Below are 21,347 nucleotides of genomic sequence, written 5' to 3' on the forward strand. Positions count from 1 at the left end.
GAATGTGCCAAAAAAAGAGAAAGAAAGATTCTGGCACCTTCACACTGCAGCTTTAGATTTTCCCAGGCATTGCCCACACAATTCTCAGGTCCACCTTTGGAACCCTATACCACAGGAGCATGGCCTGCCACATTTGGAAACATAGATTAAATGTGTTCACCTTAGTCTGCTCTTCCTTCTTGCATTTAGCTTTCTAAAAAACAAATTTCCAGCTTTTATAATAAGGGTCGCTTAGGTTCTGAGGGCACTTGTTACTTGTCATACTTGTGAGATGTGAGCATGGAACTGAGGGATGCAACGAGCCCTGTATATGAAGGGTGGTGGAGGAGGGCTGATAGTGAGACCCATGGGTAGAGAAGCAAAGATTCATAATTCTTTGGTGGATTAGAGGAGCCAGTAGCAGGGATGGGACTCAGGCATGAGAGCAGGGAGGTGTTGGGGTCCATTGCTTGCCATGTCATTAGTTTTCAAAGTCCATGATCCTAAGCATTACTAAACATGTTCATTATAGTGCACCCATAATGATATTTGGGGTGGGTGGGGGGGCTTTTTCCCTTGAACAGGACCTCTCCAGCGTATCCAGCAGCCCCACCTCCAGCCCTAAGGCTAAAATGGCCACGGTGTCATCAGTTCAGAAATCCAGTCAGATTGGGGCTACCCAGTTGCTGAAGAGGTCCGTGCAGCGGACAGAAGCTGCTGCAGCAGCACTGACCCACAAGCAGGCTCAAGGTAAGTCTGCCTGTTTGTCTTTGTGGGGCAGCTTTTCGCATCCTGGGAATGCTTAGAGTGGGGCCTGCACAACGGGCAACGTTCCAGGTTTTGACTCCAAGCAACACCACTTTCAGAAAGGGGTCACTTCCTCCAGAACAGAAACAGCCGCTTTAATGGGCCTTTGGAGTCTTCTGTTTAGTAGCTTTTGTTTCCTTCCTGCTGCCCGGCTGCTGATTGTGGCTTTTGTAGGCTTATAATGTGCCCGTGCAGATACATTTGTGTCTCCTCATCAGTTGACTGTGTAATGGAGTATCAGAAGCATATGTGATGGTCTTGTATGTTGAGGGATAGAGATATTCAACAGGTGCCTTTCATCCTGCATGGTGATAAGCTTGTGCAGGCTGTGCTTTGTGGCTTGGTCTGTGAGGTGAATGCAGGTGACTCCAAGGGAAGAGAACAGCACCAGTGATAGATTGCAAAGGCACATGATAGATTGGCGGAGGGCGGGGCAGGAAGTTTTCTCTCATCTTCAATCTGGTTTTCTGCGTGCCCAGTGCAGCTCAACAGACCTGCCAGCTCCCAGTAGCGACCATACAGATCCTTTCCCTTGAGCTTTTAATTGCAGATCTCTGCTGCTGGGACTCTTGTCTTTGGCAGCAGATGAGTTTCAGCCCAGACTCTGCTGTAGCGCTGCCAAGCTTTACCCTTTCTTTGCTTCATGCCTGCTGTGGAGGGAGAATGAGCTGCCATTCACTCTGTATAGTGAATGGGCAGGGTAATGGAGCAATACCATCCTCATTACAGTCATCTCCTAAATTAGAACTGGGCAGGAAACTTGATCAGAGAAGGGTGGAGAGTCACAGCTCAATGAGCTATGCATGCGGAAGGTCCCAGTTCCACCCTCCCTCCAGATAAAGTGGAGCTGTGGTGGGGGGTCTGGGAAAGCTTCAGACCCCAGGGAGCTGCTGCCAGTCAGAGTAGGCAATATATACTGAGCTAAATAGACCAGTAGCCTGACTTGAGCTAAGGAGCTTCCTGTGTTCTTAGCTGGGCTACCTTGGCTGCCACTTGACCCACGACTGTCCTGTGATGAGATTGTGTTGCGCATCGCAGCTCAGCCTTTGCCAACTTGCTGCCCTCCAGATATATTGGACTACAACTCACTTGGGCTGGTTGGAGCTGTCATCTAAAACTCCTACAACTCCTGGAAAACACCAGGCTGGTGAAAGCCGATGCAGCTGGAAATTGCTGGTGCCAGATTGGCTGAGCAACTTACTTTTCTCATAGTCCCCTTTTTCCGTCTGGCCTCTGTTCTCCTTCTCTAATACATGAGGTCACCGGGGGGGGGGGGGCGGGAGAGAGAGAGACAGCATTTATCAAGGGTTGAAACAGATTGCCCTGTTGTTTGATCACCTATGGTCCTTGTCACTCTGGCCTTTGTGGCTGTCAGCCATCTCAAATTCTAGGTCTCATTGTGAAACCGAGACTGAATTGTATATGGAGGCATGACTCCTTCAGAAAAGCAGCAGTAAGTGCTAACACCCTCTAAATAAAGCTTTATGCTTTGATTGTCCTAAATTACAGATTTAGGCACATCCTAGCAGCAGATCAAAATAAGTGCATGTGTGGCAGCCTGGTCACTCCTTTGCTTTGTTAGAATTCAAACTCTCAGGGTAGCTGTAAATTTACTGTAGCAGCTGGCCAGTGCTAGCAGGCTTTATGCCACATACCTCCATTCAAGAGTGGGGCTTGGAGTGCTTCTGTGTTGAGCCCCAAACAATAACAATCAGCAGCCACATTTTGCTTCCTAATGTGTTGCGTGTTGTTTGTGCCAAGTGTTTTGCAGTTATAATTAAATATGTCTGAAATGACTTGGTGTGCTCAGGCAATAGCTGAAAGTGCAGTCAGTGAGGGAGAGAGAACAACTCAGAAACGTGCTTTTGCTGTCTCTGGCAGAAGTTGCTGCCTGGTTCTGCTGGTCAGGGTGGAGTGGGTGATCTCAAAGCCCCAGTGACAGGCAACATGCTATAGGATTCTGCACCAAACTGGTGCCCTTCAGATGTTTTTGAACTGTTGACAGTCCCATCAGCCCTGGCTAGCACCACTTTGAAGGGTTGGGGGAGGCTGGGCTATAGCCATGCCAGTTAGAGATGCCTCTTGGATCCACTTGCCAGCCGCAGAGTTTCTCTTCTCATGGTGGGTCAGAGGGATGCCCCCCCCCCAAACATGAGCTGCAGGACTGTAATTTTCTCTGATTCATTTCAGCTCAGTTTGCTGCCTTTCTGAAACAAAACATGCTGGTGAGGAAATCTCTTCCTCCTGGCACCTCTTCATGCCTCTTTGGTGAGTATCTCACTTTCTGCCTCTGCTGCCTCTCTCTTCTTCCTCACCCTCCTTCTCTCTCCCTCCTTGCATTGCTTTGGCAGTGTTTGGGGGCCTCTTCTGCCTTCTCCCACTTCTCCTGTTGCTTTAGCAGGAGCTGAAGTAGCTAAAGAGGATAGCTTAGAGCAGTGTTTCCCAACCTTGGGCCTCCAGCTGTTTTTGAACTACAATTCCCATCATCCCTGACCACTGGTCTTGCTAGCTAGGGATGATGGGAGTTGTAGTCCAAAAACAGCTGGAGGCCCAAGGTTGGGAAACACTGGCTTAGAGTATGAAGCACCATCTCTTCCTACCCACCCACCCCACTTTTTTACATAGCTTTGAAAATTTCATCACAGCTGGAGGCAGTTTTTGCAGTGGACCTAAACAAAACTATTTTCTGCCTGGACCGCCCCAGCTGTTCCAGGCCTGCTTTTTCCATGGTGTTCCTGGAAGTTGCAAACTGCTACCACAAGAGGGAGATGAACAGTTGGCAGGGGAAGTCTGGGGTGTTGCAGTGAGGCTAGCTTTACCAGCTGTTCTTCGGGAGGCAGCAGGCTGCCTGCCACCTGGTCTTGGTGGGTTTTGAACTCTAGAAATTAAAGATGGCAAAGTGGGACAGATCTGGTAGACAGATCGTGACCCATCATGGGCTACAATCCGCTAGGAATTTTTCCTTGCCCAAGCTTCATTGTGATGGAAGTGTGGCCTGATAAATGCATGGCAATGCATTTCTGGTAGGGCCTTGTGCTAATAAGGGTGGTTTTTTGAGGTGAGGGTGGCAGCCTTCCAAGGGCCACATTCTACTGGTCAGCAGGGCAAGATGCAAAAGCGGGGTGGAGCAATAAATTTTACCTTTGTTTGGTAGCCTAGCTTCTACACAGACTCTCACACCCGTCTCTTTCTTTGATCCATCTAGACAAATGAGGCATTATTACATACAAAGGCATATTCCAGCCAGGCACTTGAGGTGTGAAGCAGGGCCAGTTTGGGGCGTGACCTAGGGAGAATTTCAAAGGCCAGGTGGAGAGGCTTGGAGAGCCACATTTGGGACATGGCCTGCCTGAGGTTTACTGCCCCTTCGCTGTCTGCTTGATCTGGAGGAGGCTGCTTGCTCCCAACCCCAGATTGCTTTGGTGGCTCTGATGTCCTGTTCCTGTAATCTGATGGTATGAACTGAATTCCACAGTGGATTTTCAGTGATGGGGGAATGCAGCAGCGTCCCTGTCACGGCAGGAGACCTGATTCTCACCTAGTACAAGTGCATACAACACTATTAAACAAAAGCAACAGTAATGAAATCCAAACAAATGTCAGAGTAGAATTGTGTGTGTGAAAAGTACCACATACACTATGAAAATAACATTAGCTAAGTAGCCAGCTCTCGCTAATTTTGTAAAACACAGTGCTTGGTGCCAGTTTATTCAGTAAAGAAACAAGATGTGTGTACAGCTACATCAATTCAATGGCTATGTTTTGACTTGGCATTCTTCAGCAGTCTGGATACATAGAAACAGTGCCAGTTAATTGGAACTTGCTGGACTACCGTAACAAATGCAGGTTGTTAGTTTCCTTCCCAGCCTGCACAGAAGTTTAGTCTCAAAATGGTATCCTCATTCACCTCAGAGCAGCAGCAAAGCCAACAGAGTTCCCGTAGAATTCTTGGGGTGCCTCAGCCTGGAAACAGGCTCAGCATTCCCTTTCTGCTCCATTAAATTTGGTGGCTCTGAGCTGCTGGTGAACAGCGGAGAGCAGGGGTGACTAACCTCTAGATGTGTCTGGACTCCTATTCCCATCTGCCCCAGCCAGCATCACTGATGTTTGAGGCTGGAGTCCATCAGCATCTGGAGAGCTGTAGCTTAGTCACCTCTGGAGTCGTGTGTGGAGTACTTGGTTGTTTTGGACTACTGTGAGCGTGCACACACACACATACACATACACCTTGGCAGCTTTGTTCTATATGATTCTCCACATTCTCAGCAAAATGTCTCCAGTGACTTCGGAGCAGAGCATGCACCGGGTTTCAAAGCAATGTGTTAACTCTTTGTCTTAGTAAACAGAAAACTGACTCCATGCTGATGGCCCTGGTGAAAGTGGCTGCTTGGCATGAATCAGGTTCATGGGTTGTTTCCTCATCCAGGACAAATTCTGAACTTCACTCTCAGCTGTTCTTGGTACCATTAGCTATCAATGCCCAACACTATAGAGCAAAAACATCGCTTATTCAATGCTGTGACTTCTCTAGCATCTGCACATTGTGGAATGATAACATATTGGGGGCGAGTAGGCTTTAAACTTGAAAAAAATCCCTGTTTGTGAGATGTTCAGAGAAGGTGTTCAACATTGTTGGCTCTTGTGAATACCTCATTTGGTTCCCAGAAAGATCCAGTAATGAAGCCATCTGTCCAGTTTGCTGTTTGGTCTGACCCAGGAAGAGAGTTCTGAATTTTGCTAAAGGGGTGTGGTTTTAATAATAATAATAATAATATTTTTTTATTTATACCCCGCCCTCCCCAGCCAAGGCCGGGCTCAGAGCGGCTTACAAGCAATAATAAAAACAAGATGAATGATTACAACTTAAAAACAAAAATAAAATACAACATTAAAATAATGGAACATTAAAATATTAAAATGTAGCCTCATCGCAGGAGAAGGAAAAGAAAGAAAGAGGAGGAGAAAAAAAAAAGAGAGAGAGAGAGAGAGGGAGGGAATCAAATTGGCTCCAAGCCAAAGGCCAGGCGGAACAACTCTGTCTTACAGGCCCTGCGGAAAGAAATCAGATCCTGCAGGGCCCTGGTCTCATGAGGCAGAGCATTCCACCAGGCCGGAGCCAGAGTTGAAAAGGCCCTGGCTCTGGTTGAAGCCAATCTAACTTCTTTAGGGCCTGGGACCACTAGGGTGTTATTATTTATGGACCTTGAGGCTCTCCGTGGGGCATACCAGGAGAGGCGGTCCCGTAGGTACGAGGGTCCTAGGCCGTGAAGGGCTTTAAAGGTCAAAAGCAGCACCTTGAACCTGACCCTGTACTCCACCGGGAGCCAGTGCAGCTTGAAAAGCACTGGGTGAATATGCTCCCATGGCAGAGACCCTGTGAGGAGCCTCGCTGCAGCATTCTGTACCCGCTGGAGTTTCTGGGACAGCTTCAAGGGCAGCCCCGCATAGAGCGAATTACAGTAGTCAAGCCTGGAGATGACCGTCGCATGGATCACTGTGGCCAGGTCGGGGCGGGAAAGGTAAGGGACCAACTGCTTGATGCGGCGAAGGTGGAAAAATGTCGCCTTGGCTGTTGTTGTGTGTTTAGGGACTTGAAACACACCACTCTTTTATCTCTAAGCCTGAGTGTTGCAGTAAGAAGGAAAAAGTACCTAGCTAGCATGAGTTGTGTTTTGAAGGCATTAGCAGAGAGAATCCGACAAGTAAACCATGTTTACTTGCACATAAGTCATGCTGAAAGCGGTAAGATTAATACCACATCTTGCCACACCCCCTCCAACCAAGTTTAAAAATTGTTAGGCTGAAGTCTTGGTGATTTCAGAATGAGTTAGTTCCAAGTAAGTTTGCCTAGGATTGCAGCCCTGCTGTGGAATCTGGTACATCCATTAGGAAAGAGCTTACGTGTTTTGAAATGAAGTCCATCTATTTCATGAGTGCAGCTCACAATGCCTCTCCAGTAACTGATCTCTTCTTCCTTTACCTGTTGGCCCCTCCATCCATATCCTACAAGTCCTCCTTCCCTTCTCCTAGTCTGCAGCTTGAATGGCACCCCTGATTAATTTCTATTTAATGCTGATGATTGGCAGGTGAGGTGACAGCTTCAAAGAAAGAGAAGAAGGGTTCTTGTCGCCTGCGAAGCAAAATGACACTTTGCACAGGGTAGCCTGGAGGAAACTGCAGGGATGTGTCTGGGCACATGCACAGGTTTGTGTTGTGAGGTTTCCCCTGTACACTTAAGTTTCAACAAGCTGTCTTGTATTCTCTGGTTTCAGTCTCTTCAGAGCAGCAGTCAGAGGCCAGGGAGAAAGAAGATGTGCGAATGCAGCTGAAGAGGCACCAGGCCCCCAGTCCAACTCACTGCAGCAAATCTTCCAAGCGAGCCAAAATCAAGGTGACCATCGTCTCCCATGGAGAATCTGCTGACACAGGGAATGGAGCCCCCTTAGAGGCACCGCCAGAAAGTGAGTCCTGGGAACTATAGCTCACTTACAGGTGACCAGTGGTGAGGAGGGAGGGTCTAAAGGTCACAGGAAATGTGTGTCAATCACCTCAAGTGGTATTTTGGTTGGGAGAGTGCTAGACTAGGCTGGTGGATTAATGGTTTGGTCTAGTGTATGGGACAGTGCAGAGCAAGTGCCTAAAACATGTTATCATCTGACATGCAAGGTTTAGGCCATTGTATTAGTTCCAGAGAATAATTAGCTAATATTTTTCATGAGCAGCTCTGACTTGCAGTAGCATTATAAACAAAAGAGGAACTGCACTGTTTTCTAATGTTTCTTGGATGCAGGTGTGTTTTGAAGCTAGAGTTGGAGAATTTGTTGGGATCTAGTTATGTTAGAGTTGCTCTGTGAGCTGAACTAATAAAGCATTGTCATGAAAGACATGGCCATCCCAAAACTGAGGCCCATTGTATGGATTTCTGCAGATTGCTCTGCAAAGTGAGAGCAAGAAAGGCACAAACAGCAGCTCCAAGAAAGCCCTCAGCTAACACTGGAAGGTGCTTACAAGGCGGCCTCTTACCCTCGTCATAGTGCATGGTATCCAGGGGGCCATGGCTACTAAGTTTACAGCTGTTCCCCAGAAAATGTGATTCTGGTTGATGGGAGGCAGAAAACAGCCTTGTGGAATATGTCTAGGGCATGTTGATTTTTAAAGGCCTGGCCAGTGGTCTGTTCAATTTTTTAAAATATTCTTCTTTCTGATGTCCATGGCATTTTGTTTCTGAGCCAATATATTTAGCTTTTCCAAAACTAACAGGTTGAAGTGTTTCCCACAAAATCTTCCACCTGGGAGCTCAAGATCCCCTATAGGAAAAGCTTTTTCTAGGACTGATGCTGACTTCCACTGGAAGATCCTTTGTGATTTCAAATTTCTTGGCATAGCCAGCTTCTAGATGTGATTATTGTTTTGTAACATTCTCATAGCCTGAAATATGTAGTTGATTGCAAATGATTTCCTAAGCTGTAGCATGTTTGGATGCAGCAACTGTGCGGATGTGTGCATGGCTTATACAAGTATGCTGGTAAGGGGCTGGGAGTGGCCACAGCTCCCTGAAGGAGGGCACACTCTATTGCACATCTTGGTTCGCTGCCCTCACATATGAGGGAAGGACCCTGAATGGGAATGACTGTATTTGCTGATGAGCACATGATGTAACAGCGGCATCACATTGCTAAACAGGAACTCCTTCTAGAGTGGTCTAGTGATTTGCATGGGCGCCCAAGCTCAATGTGAACCAGGAGATAGGATAGCCACACTTGAAACATTTATTGGGGATAAATCAGCTAAGGCTTTTAAAATGGAAGCAAGAGTAGGCTGTCGAGCCAACCCTTCTACGAAGAGGGCTTCACATAGTTTGAGCACATCTGGACATGGAGACTTCCAAAGCTGTAAAATGTTATACTTTTGTAAATCTTCCCTTTAGTTAATTCAACAGTAGATTTATTTATTTTTACTGTAAAAATTAACTAATCCCTGTTTAATCACTGGGGCATAAATTTATCAGCTTTGAAAGTCTCTGTCTCTTTTTAATTTTTTAATTATCCAAACTTTATTTCTTTTCACAGACAATAATGAAATGCAGAAGTAAACTTGAACCAAACAAGAATTCCCTCTTACCATATGTGGACAGGTGGAATGTGCAAGACAGATTTTCATTTGTATCCAAAACACTGCAATAAACGCGTGATTTTAACTTGCTTCTGTTCCTGTGTATTTTATATGAGAGATGCTTTAAGACGAGCCCTGCTATGAATGATTGGCCGGTGCTAAGAGGTAGTAAAGAAAGAAGGGTGTTTGGCATAACAGAACAAGGGAAATAAGTATAAATTAAATCAGCAGGCAGGAGTGCTGATTGCTGCTTCCAAACTAGACAGCCTGGTGCTTTGGAGGCAGTGAGGCTGTTTGGAGTCTAGAATCCAGTCCAGTTGTTACTCTGCTGTATGTGCTGAGTGAGTCACATAGTGACGTGGCATTTCTTGCATCTTTCACGGCAGTGTCAGGCTATGGGTTACTGGAGGTTGATGCTTGGTCTTTTTCAGTCCTTCAGACATACTGCAGCAGAAACTGACTCCTCTTACTCCTTTTTTTCCTTTTGCAGTAGCTGCAGGGAAGCCTATTGCTGCAACCTTGGGACCATCCACCTTGGCTGTAAAGGAGGCGTCGGGATTGCTTGCCACCTCCAAGTGAGTATCTGCTGGCCTTCGATGCATTTAGGACCGATTCGTGCATCTTTTAAGGGTAGGCTACATTTGTGAATGAGTTGTCACAAAGACTTGCCTTGCTAATCTCAGATCACCAGCGTTTTCCCCATGGAAATCAGTTCACACATCCAACTCTGAGAAATGCTTCATTTATGGAATTCATTGATGCACGGTGCATTCATTCATGCATTTTAAAAATTAATCTTCCCTTCCTTTCAAAACAGTGTTTGTAATAATGATGGTCAGTTGCTCAGTGGGGGTACTCTATTACGGTATGTATTTTTATATTGTAAACCACCCTGTCATCTTCGGATGAAGGGTGGTATAGAAATTTAATAAATGGTTACAATAATCTATCCCACCCTTAGGAGGAGATTTTAACATCTATGGAGGATGGGTCTACCAATACCATCCTGGGCCTCATGATGACTTATGTGTTCCCTCCTGGGTCTAAACACTGTGTGCTGTGAAGCAGCAGCAGGAAGAGCCCCTTAATGCCCTTATAATGGGCTTCTCATATGCACCTGGCTGGCTAATATGGGAAATGGAGCAAATTGGACAAGACTGGTCATTGGTGTGGTCCAGCAGGACTACCCAAATAAATAAGAAGAGCCTGCTGGATCAGACCAAAGGCCCAGCTAGTCCAGCATCCTGTTCTCACAGTGGCCAACCAGATGCCCGAAAGGGAAACCTGCAAGCAGGACCCAGGCACAAGAGCCGTCTCCCTTCCTGTGGGTTCCAGAAACTGGTATTTAGACAGTGGAGGCAGAGCAGAGCCATCATGGCTGGTAGCCATGGATAGCTTTCTCCTCCATGAATTTGTCTAATCCTCTTTTAATGCCATCTAGGTTGGTGGCCATCATTGCCTCCTGTGGGAGGGAGTTCCATAGTCGATAACTATGCACTGTGTGGAAAAGGACTTTATTTTATCTGTCCTGAAACTTCCACAGTTCAGTTTCACTGGATGCCCGCTACTGCTAGTGTTATACGAGAGGGAGAAAAACTTATTAAAGTTTATTCACTTCATTCTTAAAGCACAGAAGAAACTATGCAAGCCAAGCTAGCATGTGCTGCAAGCACTGGCGCAGACGCACCCCAGAAAGGGCACCTGCAGAGCAAGTGGCTCCAGGTGCTGCGTGCAGGGGAGCCAAACAATGCCTTTGGAGGAAAAGCAAATCTCATTTGTGGCTGAGCAATTCCTCTTAACCCCATGCCAAGATCTGTGTGCAGTGTGTGTGTGCTTAATAATTTAACTGCTTTTCCTTTTTTCCTCCCCTTCCCAGGCCAAGTTCTGCTGCAGACAGCCCCTCTATCAGTCCCACCCCCTTGGCCACGATCCCTAGCAGCACAGCCCCAAGTGCTTTCCATGCTCTGCAGAACAGGCTGGTGGCAAGTGGCACACATTGTATGCAGGCCCAGCCAAGCAACGCTGTCCAAGGTAACTTCTGACTCGCTCTTTCTGTGAAAAGGCAAGATTACCCCCACCAGGCCTCTGAAAGCAACCGTTGCCTCTGGCCTGCATCTGAGAATCCCTTTAGTACTTGTGCACTCTGGCATCAAGGTAGATTGAGAAGACCTCAGTTTTTGAATATTTTTATTTTTATTAAATTTGCCACTCTGAAGGCCTTCAGCAAACAGTGCTTCCAGGGTGGCTAACAATGAAAGGTTTAAAAGCAAACAATTAAACAAACAATGTAAGCCATCAATTGAAAATCAAAACCAGGATAGCAGGTAAGACATGATCAATAATGGAATAAGTAAGGATGAGTTAATACAAAAAAAAATTCACAGTGCTTATTTAAAAGCCTTTTCCACCTAGCACCACTCCAAAAAGACAGTGGTGTTGATGCCAGGCTCTTGGGGAAATATTGACTCAAACCCAGTACCCTGTGGGTTTAGCCTGCAATGGCCAATAAAATCCAGACACCAGTTATCAGTCCAACAGGACATTTATTTCGGCATTATAAGGCCAGTGAGACACAACCTCAGCTGGCAAGTAGTTGAGGGGTGACACCCCAGATATGAAAAAAGCACTAGCATTTATGCTCTTGCAAGCAAAGGGGCAGCTATTTCCATATATGACAATAGTTTCTTGTTTCTAATGCTTTAATCACAAGGCATACCAACTTCCTTATCTTTCTCTCCTTACTTTGTCCTCAGCAGTAGCTCCTTTGTGAATGTTGTTCCGTCCTTCTCTCATGGTTCTCTTGTGAATACAACCTTCACATTCCAGCCTTCACCTGCTCAACACTTCTTCTTTTTATTCTCCTTCCATAAGGCACGCCTCTCTGGCACAGAGCTGCTGGGTGACATGAGTAAGAAGCCTCCTCTTGCATTTCACAGAGGCTTGCGGTGGCTTCAGATGTGCGGTCCAGGCCTGTCAGCTGAATGGGGAGAGAAGTGTACATCTGGCTGGCTACCCTGGGTTGTTAGCTCCAAAGCTGTTCTTGAGTTGTCTGACGGGATCAGATTGTTGGTTCAGACAGCAAATTTGTTTCTTGAAGCACAGAATGAATAACCCTCTTCTCTTTGGTTTATCTCCAGGGGCAGCTTCTGCCAGCAGCCTCCTGCAAGGCTTGAGCTTCAGCCTGCAGGACATTGGCACAAAGCCAGCCGCTCTCCCAACAAGTGTTGCTGCTGCTGCTGCTGCAGGGCCTTTGGCTCAGGTAGGTCCGTGTGAGCAGCCTGTGGGGTCCCTGGTCAACCAGTGGGCCAAAGGTTTCAAACATGCATCCCCAGCTGTTGTTTGGCTACAACTCCCATCATACCTAGTTATGGATGTGGGCAGCGCTGTGGTCTACACCACCAAACCTCTTGGGCTTGCCAATCGTAAGGTCAGCGGTTCGAATCCCTGCAACAGAGTGAGCTCCTGTTGCTTTGTCCCAGCTCCTGCCAACCTAGCTGTTTGAAAGCACACCAGCATGAGTAGATAAATAGGTACCACTGTGATGGGAAGGTAAACTGCGTTTCCATGCACTCTGGCACTTTTCACGGTATTCCATGCACCAGAACCAGTGTAGTCATGCTGGCCATATGACCCTGAAAAGCTGTCTACAGACAAATGCCTGCTCCCTCACATGAAAGTGGAGATGAGCACCGCACACCATAGTCGAATTCGACTGGACTTAACCATCCAGGGGTCCTTTACCTTTACCTTACCTAGCTAGCAGGACCAGTGGTCAGGGATGGTGGGAGTTGTAGTCCAACAACAGCTGGGGACCCAAGTTTGAGAAAACCTGGTTAACCCCTTAGATGTCTTAGCATGAAGTAGGGAAAAGGGAGAGGCCTCCTGCTCAGTGATGTTTCATTCTTCTAACCTGTTCCTCTTTTTCCACCTTGCAGACCTCAGCGCTGAAGACCTCAGCCCCACTCCAGAACCTGAGCACCATCACCACAAGTACAGGCACCATCGTCCGCACCATCCCAGTTGCCACAACCTTGGCATCTCTTGGAGGCTCAGCAAGTGGGAAGCCCACCACTATTCACCAGCTGCTTACTAATGGGGGGCTGGCAAAACTTGCAAGCAGCCTTCCTGGCTTGGCTCACATCTCTGGTCAGGGGACAGGTAAGAGTCCAGCTGTAATGGCAGAACAGGGAATAATTATGTTCTGTGCTGACTAGTATCATCTTTCCTTGGATTGTGGCTTCACCAGTGGGTATGCTGAGGTCACTGTGGCAATACTGATGAGGGAGCGAGTTGATTGGGGCCAAAACACCTACTACAACAGGCATGGAGCCAGGATGCTATAGTATTCCTTCATTCAGAAACTTGCATTGGCGTGAATCAGAATTCAGTAGCAAAAACAATACATGTATAAAGAGGATCAACAGCAACTGCAAGAGTTGCAGTTATGAGCTGATGAGGTTGGTGCCGGCTTTCATGCTTCTGCAGACCCTGATGAACTGAGCCATCATGGAGTGGTTGACTGCAGAGATCCAAGTTAAAATATCCATTCAGCTTGGAAGCTCACTGGGTAGTTTGGGGTAAATTGGGCTTGCTATCTCAGGTTGAAGATTAAGTGGCCTAATCCTAGTTGCACCACCCTGAGCTCCTTGAAGAAAGGGGGAGATACAATTGTGATTTCTCCAGCACTGAGCCTAAAAAACGAAAACAAACAAAAAACCCACCTGAGACTTTGCCCTTCTCTAGTCTCATAACTGTTGATTGGCAAGGAAAAAATAGGTTTTAAAAAAAGGAGAATTCAACAAGACAAGGATGCCCGCTGTCCCCATTATTATTTATAATGATACTAGAGGTTCTACTTAATTCCATTAGAGATAATAAAGAAATCAAAGGAATCAGGGTCGGTCAACACGAATATAAGACTAAGGCTTTCGCAGACGACCTGGTTGTAACAATGGAAGATCCACTCGACTCAATAAAAGAGGTATTGGCAGAATTTGATCAATATGGGGAAGTAACGGGCTTTAAATAAAATAAAAGGAAAACAAAAATAATAACTAAAAATATGTCGGCAGATAAAATCGAGGAACTACAAAGAGAAACAGAAATAGAAGTAACCAAAAAAGTGAAATATCTGGGCATATGGGTAACGTCTAAGAACATAGATTTATTTAAAAACAACTATGAAACAACGTGGAAAAGAGTCAAAAAAGATATAGAAACGTGGGGCAGACTTAAACTGTCATTCTGGGGTAGAATAGCCACAATTAAAATGTCGGTACTTCCAAGAATACTATTTTATTTTCAAAACATCCCGGTGATCAAAGGCACAAAAATATTCAAAACCTGGCACAGGGAGATTTCCAAATTTATCTGGCAGGGAAGGAAGCCGAGAATAAAATTTAAACTATTAACGGATATTAAAGAAAGAGGAGGCTTCGCCCTGCCAGACTTGAAATTATATTTTGAGGCATCATGCCTGTGCTGGGTTAAAACATGGATAAAACTAGAAGAGGCGGAAGTGCTAGACTTAGAAGGCCACGATAATCGATTCGGGTGGCACGCATACTTGTGGCATGAGAGGAAGAAAGTGCACAAAGAATTTGGAAATCACATCTTCAGGGGCCCTCTAATGGAAGTGTGGGAAAGGTACAGAGATGTTTTGGAACCTAAAACGCCACAATGGCTGTCACCACTAGAAGCTATGGCGGTTAAAAAGAGCGATAGGAGAGCCAAATGGGTAACTTACGAACAACTATTAATGAAGGAGGAAGGAAAGTGGAAAATGAGGCCGTACGACCAGGTTAAGTCCCAAGTGTATGACTGGCTGCATTACCATCAGATAAACGGAATGTTTAGGAAAGATGTTAAAGATAAAGGTTATGCTGACAAGAGTTCTAGATTTCAAAACGAGATTTTGGAAAATAATACAAAAACTCTGTCCAAAATGTATAAACAATTATTGGATTGGAACCTAGTTGACGAGGAAGTTAAGGCAGTAATGATACATTGGGCTAGAGATCTGGGTCGCAATATCTATTTCGAAGAGTGGGAAAAACTCTGGAACCAACACCTTAAATTCACGGCCTGTGTGTTATTAAAAGAGAACCTAATGAAAATGTTCTATCGCTGGTATCTGACCCCTGCAAAACTAGCAAGAATGTACGGATCTAGCAATAAATGTTGGAAGTGCAGGGAAAAGGAGGGAACTTTCTACCATATGTGGTGGGAATGCCAAAAGGTTAAAGGGTTTTGGGAGAGTATATATAATGAAATGAAGAAAATGTTAAAATATACCTTTGTTAAAAGACCGGAGGCGTTCCTGCTGGGTCTGGTGGGAAGGGAGATCAAGAAGAAAGATCATAAGCTATTCCAATATGCAACAACAGCAGCAAGGGTCTTAATAGCCAAAAATTGGAAATTAGAGGGTATACCGTCATTGGAGGATTGGAGATCGAAATTATTAGAATATGCGGAGATGGACAGGTTGACAGGAAAAATCAGATACATAAAGGATCAGAGGTTTGTCAAAGACTGGGAAAGTTTCACAAAATATCTGGAAAATCTAATTGATGATCAGATAACTCTGGTGGGTTTCAAAGATGCTCTGTAAGAGGTAAAGGGTAATGTCCAAAAGGAAATGTACAAATGGAAATGACTTATGGCATTACAAACAAAGAAACGCAGAAATAATGTTTATTAGTAGTATGGACGATTCGTGGTAAGACTGAAGGAAGTCATCTTCTTATAGAATATGTAGAGAATTGTTATGTTTGTTTGTATTTTGATTTTGTAAACCAATAAAAATTATGCACAAAAAAATAAAATAAAAAAAGGAGAATTCCGTAGATGCCCCAAGATACAGGTTTGGGGCAAGTACTCTTTGGTGAAATAACCCCCACAGAGATTTAAAATCACAAAATGTGCAGCAAAGTAAATATAGGGTATTCTACCTTTAAAATATGCCCTTCTAAATTCCTTCCAAAGTTCCTCACTTCCACTAGTATAGAAAAAGACCATGTTTGGTAAGTTAGAAATGGTTTACTTACAAACTTTCAAAGGTCAGATTCATGTGTTTTCCATACAGCATTCAGAAAACATAGGCAGCAAAACTTAAGTTAGTTCCAAAGTGGTAAAAGTTCCTGATTTATTTGGTACAGGAACACAATGGTGGTTTGTAGAAAAGCCATATGATCTGAGCTTGGAGCTCAGAACTCTACACACATGGTAGACTGAAGGAAACAATAGATTTTACTTTCTTCCTCCCAAAGTGATGGGGTGTGACCAAGCTAAGTGTGGCTGGACATCTTACTCTATGGCATTGACCTATTAATGCATTAATTAGACTTAAGCATTTTGGTTATATGAGGCTGGTTATCCCTCAATGATGATGTCAGTCTCTAAAGTCTCTGCCCATAGAAGGGCAGTTGTAAACCTAACTCCTAATTTATGATTTGTGGCTGCCAACTGTGGCATATGTGTGTTCCCACGGCAACTTGCACCAGTGACTTTTCCCCTCCTTTTCCACCAGGCTTAAAAGCTCCAACCACCATCACAGTGACTCTGCGAGGACAGGCCAGCCGAGTCACGACCCTCAGCCAGGCAGCCATGGGAAGCATCCAGCCCCAGCTGGAAGAGCAGCAGCAGCTGCTGCTACGGTCCCCACCACCTCCACCCCAGGTAATTCTGCCTGCTGGAGCGTTAGCATTCAGGTGAGGTACATTAGGGACAGAAGAGTCACAGAACTGTCTTCAAGCCTTGACCTGGGCACTCGGCCGTCTCCTTTTCTCCCTTGCTCTAAGGGTTTTCCAGCCAGCCTTTGGCTGTCTTACGGGCTTAGTAGCAGAAGCTGCCTCCAAGCTAAGCTTTGTCACCTTTGTTTACCACAGGACCCACCTAGATGGTTTTGCCTCTTCTGGCAAATCCCCCTTAGCCCTTCTATCATTATGGAGGACATGGCTTTTCGTCCTCTTTGCCATTGCTAATTTTTGTGACTTTGAGTTATCTTGGGAATTTGGTTAAACCTAAAGGGAGGTCCATCTGGTCCAAGAGATCTCTCTGGGAAGCCTAAGAGCAGGACATGAGTGCAATAGCCCTCTCCCAACATGTGTCCCCCAACAAATGGTGTTTAGAGGCACACACTTCCTGTGATACTTCCTGTGATGAGTAGTCATTGAAAGCCTCATCCTCCATGAATCTGCGTGCTGGCTGGGTTGAGGAGAGTTGTAGCCCAAAAGATCTGGAGGACACCAGGTTGGGAAAGTCTGGTTAAACCAGATTGTAAGTGACATAAAGGTAAAAGACCCCTGGCAGTTAAGTCCAGTCGCGAATGACTCTGGGGTTGCAGCGCTCATCTCGCTTTACATGCCGAGGGAGCTGGCGTCTATCCACTCCGCAGACAGTTTTTCCGGGTCATGTCGCCATGACTAAGCCACTTCTGGTGCAGTGGAACACCGACACCAGAGCAGCACACGGAAACGCCGTTTACCTTCCTACCGTAGCAGTACCTGTTAATCTACTTGCACTTTTTGGCATGCTTTTGAACTGCTAGGTTGGCAGGAGCTGGGACCCAGCAACTGGAGCTCACCCCGTTGCGGGGATTTGAACTGCCGACTTTTTGATTCGCAAGCCCAAGGCTCAGTGGTTTAGACCACAGCTCCACCCACGTCCCATCTATTAAAAGAAAGAAATTAACATAGGTTAAAAGAAAGAAAATAGTATATATTTAGTTTGTAATGGAACCCACTTCATGCACTTTCTACTCTGTTTTCTCAGTCCCACCCCCATAAAGGGAGCGTCTGATTCTGAGCTTGTGGAAAGTGTCATGTCAGATAATAGTTTGGGATGGACTTGTGGTATGAATCCAAAGCCTGCTTTTGCTTAAATGCTGAAGAAGTGTCTGGGGACTTACTGGTGCATATTTAAAGATCTATTGAGTCAGCCTGGTCAAAAGGTCCGGTGTGCATCCCATACCTACATCTCCGGGAATCAGAAATACACAAGTTGGAACTGCAGCACAATGTTAAAAGGGCATCCCTACACCCTAAGTAGCACTACTAAGGCTTACAAACAGACTTAAGAACAGTATGCTTGGGAGACTTTTGTTTGCTATGCACTTCTACAGCATTCAAGCAAGGTTTTCCCTCCTAATAATGAAAATTTTGGCATAATTCTATGTACATGTCACACAACATTTTTATAGCAGTATAGGTGGTTCTTTCTCATAGCTTTTGGTATTTGGTCCTTTCCATTTTCTTACTCACACTTCTGAGTTGCTTATGGCCAGAAATGTCATTTCGTTGCCCTCCATTTCTCTTCTTTTTCTGTGTTTATATTTTTCAGATTGCAGATAGTGCAGTTGGAAACTTCACCAGTGCAGCTTCCAGCTCCACTCCTTCCAGCAAGTTGTTGCCTCAGGGGGAACTTGGCAAAGCCAAGGCTGGCATAGAGATGCCTCCTGCTGAACCAACATCTCAACCAACCTCAGCGCCGCCACCAGCACTATCTGTAGGTGAGAAATGGTGGCATCTGAGTAACGTCTAGAAATCCAGCTGCAGGGGTACATCATGCAGCAGGTCACTGCTTTTAGTAGTCATTGGTGAACAGCTGTCCTCTTTTTAGGCAGATAGCCGCTGATGTTCATTTCAACTGAATATGAAACAATCCAAATAGCTAGGTTGCTCATGTGCTCAGTCTAGTTTCTTTTATTCATTTAAAACAGAATGCCTGTCATTAGGCTAGGCCAGGGGTCTGCAAGCCGTGGCTCCGGAGCCGCATGTGGCTCTTTTACACCTTTGCTGCGGCTCCGGGACGGATACTAGCGAGGGGAGGAGGCGCATTGTGCGCCCCGACACTCCCCACTGTGGCGGGCGCTGTACCGGCTGTGACGTCACATGGGGCAGTGCGTGTGTTAGTCATGCACCGTCCCGACGTCACCTGCCCGCCCGCCCGCCCGCCTGCTACATTGTAAGGGGCATGTACGCTGGTCACTGCATTGAAAGGGAGCATGTACGCTGGTCACTGTTTTGAAGGGGAGTGGAGAACACACACACACAAAAAGGTAACTTGTTAATTTAACGTTTATTTCTATGAGGAGGAGTAATTCTGAGGGGTCAAACAAAGAAATAATAAAAAAGTGACAAAAAAGTTATTTTTATAATGACGAGTTTTGCGGCTCCCAATTGTTTTTTTCTTCGGAAATGGGTCCAAGTGGCTCTTTTTGTCTTAAAGGTTGCAGACCCCTGGGCTAGGCAGAAGGAACGCCCATATACTGCATGGAACAGAGGGTCCAAAACCTTTTTGAGACAGTGCCCCTTTGGTTCCACGAACTCATCCCTAGCGCCCTGTACCTTATAAAAAGCATTATGCAGAATAATGGTTTGCATGACTTACTAAGGAAGATGAGACAGTAGAATGCAAAACAGCAACTATTGCACATTTACTCAAAATCCAATTAAAACTCAATGACCTTGATCCAGTGATACAAACTTTTCAAAGTGATAGTCATTTACTTCCAGCACCCCCGCCCCCCGGTAATCCCTTCCAGGGGATAGTATAGCCAGATCTGGGAACCACTGCCATAAACCATAAAGGAATTCTACGTGAAGTGTCTGCATCGACACATGGGGCTGCTTAGGAGCCAGGGAGCTGGTTTCCTCGCATTTTAAAGTGCTTCTCAAATTTATCTTGCCTGCATTGTCTTAAACATCAGCAGCTTTCCTCTCAGTACCTAGAAAATAACCTTCTAGAGTCTGCAAAAGCAAATTAGATTTTTATGTGAACCCCTAGTATTTACAATCTACTCTTTTCCCAAGGCACAATTTTAGAAAGGTGGGAAATTATATGGGAGAGAATGCCACCACTTTCATGTTTACCCAGCCCATTGCACCATTTGGGGGTTCCCCTGAATGTTATTGAGAATACTGTCTTCTGAAAATCATCAGAAGCAAGCGTCTGTATGTTGCTAGAGAGCATAGTGGCCTTGGCTGTTTTCACTGATTTGAATGTCACTGGCTGTGGTCAGTCTGAGATTGAGTGCAAAAAGATAGAGTGATAATGGATCTCTCCTGAAATTGTGTCTGTGCAGGTGGTGCCTGGTAAATGACACCCTGGTGCTTGATTGTAGAGATGTTTAATTACCTGGGCACCAACTAGACTCCTTTCTTGTTCCTCTTCCTGCATAGTAACCACCACAAGCCCCATGAAGACACTGTATGTGATGTCAGATGCCAAACTGTCTGCACTCACAAAATCTGTCATGGCAGAGGCCGCTTCCGTCTCTGTGAAGCCCACAGCAGTCCAAACTGCCGTTGCTTCCTCCAGCTCCTCCTCAGCCCCCGTGGGAGCTGTGACCTTCGCCACCTCCACCCCAGCTAGCACACCCTGCAGCCTTGTGCATTCCAAAGTGGGACCTGTGTTGCAGACGACATCCAAGACGGTGATACTGACTTCTACACTAACAGCCATGAAGGGTGACCGAGCCCTAGGACAGAGGGTGGAGAAGGTGAATCTGACCAAAGGGCATGCGCTTGGGACTGTGGAGACCCTGGGCAGGGTGCCTTCTGTCATGGACGACAGCAGTACCATCATCCACACCAGGGAGAGTCTTGCAAACAGACACTTGCTTCCGCAAGGCATGCTGTCCGCTGGAGCTGGCACCACACTTATCACATTGGGCAATAACTTGACCAGCTCTTCCATCATAGCCACAGCTGGGCCTGCTCTCAGCCAGAAGCCCTAGCAAGGAGACATCACCATGGAACTGGTTGACCTTTGCAAGGGAAGCAGGAGTATTGTTCTCTCATTCCTGTCCTCCATGACAAGAGGACCCTTCATCTGTTTTGTTCCTTTCTCACTTTTAATAAACGTATCTTTTTGTGTACAGAACTTTCTTTAATCATTGCCTTCTATTAAGGGAGAAATGTTAAAATCTTCACAAGCGTTGAATGTAGATTGCTGGGTGTTTCTAGGTAGGTTTCTTAGACCATTGCTTACCAAAACATTTTACAGATAGTGAAATGTTTTTTACCTCCCTTGCATGGGGAGCAAAACATTTTGTCTAACTGGAGATCCCTTACAGGCAGCAATTGTATTAAGAATGTCAGTTCTTGATTCCTGCCCCAAGCTAATAAGTTCTAAAGTGTGGGGGGGGGGGATCTTCATGAGGCTATGCTGCCAGGACTCTCCAAACAGAATGGCTTTAGTGATTATGCATGGCTGAGTGGGATACCTAAAAGCAGCAGTATTGTCACGCCTTGCTGATGATTCCCACCTCCATAATGCTCAAGTACAAAAAGCAGCATCTGAATTAAACAGATTTGCGCACTCAATCCCTTTTTTGCCGCAGAACTACCTAGTTGTGTCAAAGAAAGACCTACACTAAAGAACAAGACAGGCCCACAACAGTAAAACAATGTGTGCACAGAGCCTACAAATAGGTGCTTTTTATTCAT

At 45.8% G+C, this 21,347-nt stretch overlaps 1 protein-coding gene and 1 long non-coding RNA gene across 14 annotated transcripts in view; both read left to right on the forward strand.

Moving 5' to 3' along the window:
• Positions 1-20,781, forward strand: part of KANSL3 (KAT8 regulatory NSL complex subunit 3) — a 34,634-nt gene extending 13,853 nt beyond the window's left edge. For 5 of the 13 annotated variants that reach the window (XM_083753183.1, XM_083753177.1, XM_083753182.1 and 2 more), the window contains 10 exons: positions 564-729; positions 2,977-3,054; positions 7,059-7,247; positions 9,389-9,473; positions 10,775-10,929; positions 12,036-12,157; positions 12,834-13,056; positions 16,427-16,575; positions 18,238-18,406; positions 20,079-20,781. In XM_083753183.1, the coding sequence (XP_083609309.1) occupies positions 564-729; positions 2,977-3,054; positions 7,059-7,247; positions 9,389-9,473; positions 10,775-10,929; positions 12,036-12,157; positions 12,834-13,056; positions 16,427-16,575; positions 18,238-18,406; positions 20,079-20,635 (1,893 nt within the window). In that variant the 3' untranslated portion in view covers positions 20,636-20,781. Of the gene's footprint in view, positions 1-563; positions 730-2,976; positions 3,055-7,058; positions 7,248-9,388; positions 9,474-10,774; positions 10,930-12,035; positions 12,158-12,833; positions 13,057-16,426; positions 16,576-18,237; positions 18,637-19,145 lie in introns of all 13 variants that reach the window. The other 8 variants (XM_083753180.1, XM_083753178.1, XM_083753179.1 and 5 more) reach the window with 4 other exon arrangements.
• LOC310851240 overlaps positions 1-21,347 on the forward strand; it is a 984,470-nt gene that overhangs the window by 787,593 nt on the left and 175,530 nt on the right. The gene's annotated exons all lie outside the window — the stretch shown is intronic.

Source organism: Podarcis gaigeae, assembly GCF_964106915.1.
Source record: "Podarcis gaigeae genome assembly, chromosome: 8".
NCBI classification, from domain to species: Eukaryota; Metazoa; Chordata; class Lepidosauria; order Squamata; family Lacertidae; genus Podarcis; species Podarcis gaigeae.